Source organism: Jatropha curcas, chromosome 5 (assembly GCF_041381405.1).
Source record: "Jatropha curcas cultivar XTBG-Jc1 chromosome 5, XTBG_Jcur_1.0, whole genome shotgun sequence".
NCBI classification, from domain to species: domain Eukaryota; kingdom Viridiplantae; phylum Streptophyta; class Magnoliopsida; order Malpighiales; family Euphorbiaceae; genus Jatropha; species Jatropha curcas.
In genome coordinates this window covers 24,995,431-25,001,488 of record NC_143155.1, presented here as the reverse complement: position 1 = coordinate 25,001,488, position 6,058 = coordinate 24,995,431, and the positions used below count along the sequence as shown (strand labels likewise).

At 36.8% G+C, this 6,058-nt stretch overlaps 1 protein-coding gene across 2 annotated transcripts; it reads left to right on the top strand.

Moving 5' to 3' along the window:
• The first annotated feature begins 434 nt into the window (after positions 1–434).
• OTP86 (Tetratricopeptide repeat (TPR)-like superfamily protein) lies at positions 435–5,444 on the top strand. Of its 2 annotated transcripts, none has more exons than XM_089721712.1 (4): positions 435–3,991; positions 4,087–4,189; positions 4,571–4,771; positions 5,090–5,444. In XM_089721712.1, exon 1 carries the CDS (start codon positions 668–670, stop codon positions 3,587–3,589), a length of 2,922 nt encoding a protein of 973 aa, XP_089577838.1. In that variant the 5' UTR covers positions 435–667; the 3' UTR covers positions 3,590–3,991; positions 4,087–4,189; positions 4,571–4,771; positions 5,090–5,444. The 2 variants fall into 2 exon arrangements, with proteins under 2 accessions (XP_089577838.1, XP_089577837.1); XM_089721711.1 differs by having other exon boundaries at positions 5,066–5,444.
• The last annotated feature ends 614 nt before the right edge of the window (positions 5,445–6,058 follow it).

The following is a 6,058-nucleotide window of genomic DNA, read 5'->3' as shown; positions in this document are numbered from 1 at the left end:
TATTCAAACTGGAGGGTTAGGTTATATAATCAAAGGATATATCAAGGGTCATCCATATTTAATTTAATTCTAGATCAGAGTTGAGCCATTATTCTGGGCCCCTTGAATTGTGTTGTTGTTTGGCATAGAAGCTTGGCCTTGGTCAGCTTGAAAAAGATAAATATGTAAAGATGCAAACTTAAATCATTTGAAATTTTGCTGTCATTCATGTTCTTTTCAAGCGTGGCTTCCAAAATTCTTTTCTAATTTTCATCCCATTCAATAGTTCTGTCATGATTCTCAGTCTGAAATTTTGATTTTAATAATAGATTTTTAGCGTTCTACCATTTTTTTTTTCAATAAAAATACAAGACAGTCCAATGACCAGCCGTTTGACGTCCTGTCGACGGCCGGTATGCCAATAAGATCCGATATCAATCTTGCACTTAAATATAGGATTAAATAATAATAAGCTTCCGTTCTTAAATTTATTTATAGCTTTGAGGAACCGTAAGAGGCGAGAATTTACCTACGGTTCTATGGCTTCGGTGGCTTATTAGTTATTATTATTCGTATAATATACACGTCTTGTCGTTCGACGACCGGGTGCATGGATTTGACGATAAGGCGCGAAATATCCAATTAACACAGCATCCCAACTGCCGTTCTGTTTCTCACTTGCTTATTTATGCGTTTATATTCTTATACTGCGCGCCACCTTCCCTTGTCATGCAAATTCTCTGCAATGGCTGTCTCAATTCCACACTGTTACTGTCCTGCCTTTACAACCGTTACGCAACACAAAATCCGGATGATAAATCCACCCATATATATCCCTAAATTCTCTCCAAGTCCTAGTAAAATCCATTTTCTTAAAAGAATATCCATGCCAGCAAGCCTCAAAGATGCATTTTGCTCATTGACTGCTTTGTTAACTGAACGTGGCAACTCGCTTCTTGTTAACCCCGATCACGTTTATGCCCCGCTCCTTGAGCTGTGTGCGACTGAGAAAGCTCTATTACAAGGCCAACAAATTCATGCTCTTGTCATTAAGTCTAATTTGGAATTGGAATCTGCTTTCTTGAGTACTAAACTTGTTTTCATGTATGGCAAGTGTGGGTCTGTAGTGAGTGCGGAGAAGATGTTTGATAAAATTCGTAAAAGAACCATTTTTGCTTGGAATGCTATGGTTGGTTCTTATGTTTCAAATGGGGAGCCTTTAGAAGCTCTTAAAATGTATAGGGAGATGCGGAATTTGAGTGTTGCTCTTGATTCGTATACTTTTCCTTGTTTATTTAGAGCATGTGGAATGGTTGGGGATCTTAGTTGTGGGGCTGAAATTCATTGTCTAGCTATTAAATGCGGGTATTCTTCTTTCGTTTATGTGGCTAATTCTCTTGTTGCAATGTATGCAAAGTGCGATGATTTTAATGGGGCAAGGAAATTGTTTGATAGAATGAATGAGAGAAATGATGCTGTGTCGTGGAATTCTATTATATCTGCCTATTCGTCAAGTGGATGGTGTATAGAGGCACTAGAACTATTTAGAGAAATGCAAAAGGCTGGTGTAGCCGCTAACACTTATACTCTTGTTGCTGCTCTTCAAGCATGCAAGGATTCCTCTTTTATGAAACCTGGTAGGGAATTACATGCGGCTATCGTGAAATATAGTCAATTACTTGTTGGGTATGTGGCCAATGCTTTGCTAGCTATGTATTTTAGATTTGGAAAAATGGCCGAGGCTGCTGAGATTTTTGATAGGTTGGACAGGAAGGACACTATTACGTGGAATTCTATGCTCTCAGGTTTCATCCAAAATGGTCTATACAAAGAAGCTTTTCAATTCTTTTATGGTCTCCAGGCTGCTGGTCTAAAACCTGACCAGGTTTCTGTAATAAGCATTGTTGTGGCATCTGGAAGATTAGGTTATCTATTGAGTGGAAAGGAAATTCATGCTTATGCTATAAAGAATGGATTTGATTCTAATGTGCTGGTCGGGAATACAATCATAGATATGTATGCGAAGTGCTGTTGCATCAGTTATGCTGGTCATGTTTTTGATAAGATCGTCAGTAAAGATATCATTTCTTGGAACACTGTTATAGCTGGCTATGCTCAAAGTAGTCGTCACATAGAAGCCTTAGAATTGTTTAGACAAGTGCAGATGGAAGGGATGGATGTGGATGCAATGATGATGGGAAGTGTCTTGCTGGCATGCAGTGGGCTGAAATGCCTTATACAAGTTAAAGAAATCCATGGTTACACTGTAAAGCGAGGTCTATCTGACACTGTGCTGCAGAACACAATTATTGATGTGTATGGAGAGTGTGGGGCTATTGACTATTCGACCCGGGTGTTTGAGTCAATGGAATGTAGAGATGTTGTGTCCTGGACCAGCATGATATCGTCTTATGTACACAATGGGCTTGCAAACGAAGCTCTTGCAGTATTTTACTCTATGAAAGAAACCGGACTTGAACCTGATTCTGTAACTCTAATAAGCATACTCTCTGCTGTTGCTAGTTTATCGACTTTGAAGAAAGGAAAAGAGATTCATGGTCTTATAGTCCGGAAAGGTTTCATGTTAGAAAGCTCCACATCAAATGCTCTTGTTGACATGTATGCTCGCTGTGGAAGTCTAGAGAATGGGCAAAAGATATTTGTTTGTACCAGAAACAGAAGTTTAGTTCTATGGACTGCTATGATAAATGCATATGGAATGCATGGCCGGGGTGAAGCTGCTGTTGAATTGTTCATGAGAATGAGGGATCAAAAACTAATTCCTGATCATATTACTTTTCTGGCACTTCTTTATGCATGCAGTCATTCAGGATTGATTGATGTAGGTAAAAGATTTTTTGAAATTATGAAGGATGAGTATCGGTTGGAACCATGGCCAGAACATTATGCCTGTCTGGTTGATCTTCTTGGCCGTAAAAATCAGTTAGAAGAGGCATATCAATTTGTGCAAAGCATGCGGATTGAACCTACTCCTGAAATTTGGTGTGCACTTCTTGGGGCTTGCCGGGTTCATTCAAATAGAGAAATTGGAGAAATTGCAGCACAGAAGCTCTTAGAATTGGACCTTAATAAACCAGGAAATTATGTGCTTGTATCCAATGTCTTTGCTGCCGGTGGTAGATGGAAAGATGTCAAAGAAGTGAGAATGAAAATGAAGGGAAGTGGATTGAAGAAAAACCCTGGATGTAGTTGGATAGAGGTTAGTAACAAAATCCACACGTTCCTTGCTGGAGACAAATCTCACCCTGAGTATGATAAGATTTACCAAAGATTAGTTCAAATCATAGAGAAATTGGAGAAGGAAGGGGGCTACGTGGCTGATACGAAGTTTGTTTTGCATAACTTAAAGGAAGAGGAGAAAGTTCAGATGCTTTATTTGCATAGTGAAAGGCTGGCCATTGCGTATGGCATATTAGGCACTGCTGAAGGAACTCCTATCAGAGTTGCAAAGAATCTTCGAGTTTGTGGTGATTGCCATACATTTTGTAGGCTAGTTTCAAAATTATTTGAAAGAGAATTAATTGTGAGGGACGCAAGCCGATTTCATCATTTTGCTGATGGTGTCTGCTCTTGTGGAGATTTTTGGTAATTGCAAGAATTTTTATTTGATAATTTGCCTAGCTGGAATTCTTTTGCTTCATTCTTGTAGCTTAATATGGGAATCACTCTTTATTGGGAAGAGTCTCAGAGCTATCATTTCCTATGTCAATTGCTGGACTGATATTTTAAGTCTCCAGTCCATTCCAATGAAGCTACAGATTGGTTTTGGACTTCAGTCCATTGTGCACTTCGCATTTTATGCAAGCCTATATGGGACTTTAACCAGTGTGCGTTACCACACTAAGATGCTAAAAAAATTGCTGAAGATGTTTTACCCGGCAACAAGCAGTGTAGAAGGAAGAAGCTGCAGTAAAAATCCTGAATTTTTTAAAAAAGAATCAGAAATCATATGCTTTAACCATGGAGGAGAAAACTGGGCCATGCTTGACAGGTAAGTATAATTCTTCTAGCTTGTGTCAGTTTGTAATTATTTTGGTCAAAGCAGACAAAATTCGTCGTCTCTAAATTCATATTTGAAAATTTCAGTTGGAGAGAACCACTGGGGAAATTCCTGCTGCTGATAATTGATTGGAATCACTTTCAATTGAGATGAGCTATGACTTCATGTGACATAATTCTGATTTTTGTGGTAAAGTATCACTTAAATATATGTTATCAAGATTTAGTCTATTGAATTGTCTCCATCCTGCACTTTAAAATAAGTGCTGTCAAACTTATTTTGCTTCCTAGCATTTTCAAACAAGCTTAATGGAGAATTGATGGTGGAAGAGGAACTACTAAACCCTAATAAGCAACAGTATTGATAATTCTTGGGGAGCCAATCATTTTCTAATCTAAATTATAAAGAGTGAAAGTTAATTCTCTACATTGTGGTTTCATTGTAAGGGGCAAGTCAAAATCCAAAAGAATAGATTTGTATACCTATCGACAATAATAGTAATAATAAAAATAATAATAAATTTCTAGGCTATGTGTTGTCTCTGATGAAAGCTGACTTTGTTCGATGCAGGTAGATGCATGCATACATACAGTATTGTTATTGTTAGCATGCCAAGAGCAAAGAAGAGGTTTCCTTTCCTTATCTTCACTCCTAATATAATGCCAAGAAATGGAGAGGACCACTCTATGACTCTAAGGTTTCACCTTGAATTTTCTGTTTCAACCACGTGAATTGCCTTTGAATTTAGCCGTGAACTCATGTCCTCTCCTGGTAATTTGATCAAACCCTAACTTCAGATCTGTTTCAACTTTAATGAGCTAGCTGACTTAGCACTGCTTGGATTAAAGCCCAAATGGAGTCACCACGGTCGCTCTATCTTGAAAGATAAAGACTTGTTTATACCTCCTGGACAAAAGTGTTACAGGAGGTATAAACAAGTCTTTATCTTTCAAGATAGAGCGACCGTGGTGACTCCATTTGGGCTTTAATCCAAGCAGTGCTAAGTCAGCTAGCTCATTAAAGTTTCCTTTTCAATTAATTATAGATTGATATATAAATTTTCAGGTATTTAATGGATGCATGTCATAGAAAGCCATAAAAGCCTGGGTTTCAAGTTTTTGACACGTTCACTAGCTACTAGCCATTGAGTTCGAATTTTGCCATTTCTTAAATCTAAAAGGCTGGTTTTTCGGTTCTTGTTCAGTACAATTTTTTACTTCGGTTGGTTTGTCAGTTCTGGTTCGGTACAATTCTTTAATTCGGTTCAATCCTCAAGAGCCTTATGCAGCCCTAAATAGAGTTAGGATTAGAATTATTGACCGAAAAGGAATTATGAGATAAAGATGACTATATAACTTTCAATATTCTATTCATGTTGGTCAGACATGTAATTTAACTTCTGAAATTTTGATAAAACAGTAATTTTTATATTTTAATTATCAAATCAGTATTTAATCAATTTAATTTTATAAATTGAAATATTTAATATATCAATTATTTAACATATATAATTTTTTAGATTGAAATGTCTGTTGAATTATAGTAAAATCGTTACAATTTATATATTAAGCTTATACAAATCCATTACCCTAAATCATTAACGGATATGAATTGTTCAGGTAAATAAATGCATTCCGATGCGAACACGGTAAGTTAAAAATCCTATCTACACTTATATTTCACGGTTGCTAAAAATAAAATAAAATAAAATAAAATAACAAGGTTGAGGATATGAAACAGAGCTACTAGTCTAAATCTAATAGATGTCCAAAATGGTAACCAGTTTAGCTGATAGAACGTCATAAAGAATTCAGAATCTGATCATATATAGCTAGTGTTTGCAGTTGCAGCTACTACAACATCTTCGGTACTCACAAATCTCTGCTTCATATATTTTGACTTCTTACCTCTTTTCCTTTCTTTTATCCCCAGATAGATGCAGGATCTTTTATAATTAATTACCATTCTAGCCAAACCAAACCCCATCTTTGAACAGACATTTATATATAATGGCCAAAGCAACACAAGTGAGAGAGAGAGAGAGAGAGACAGAGAGAG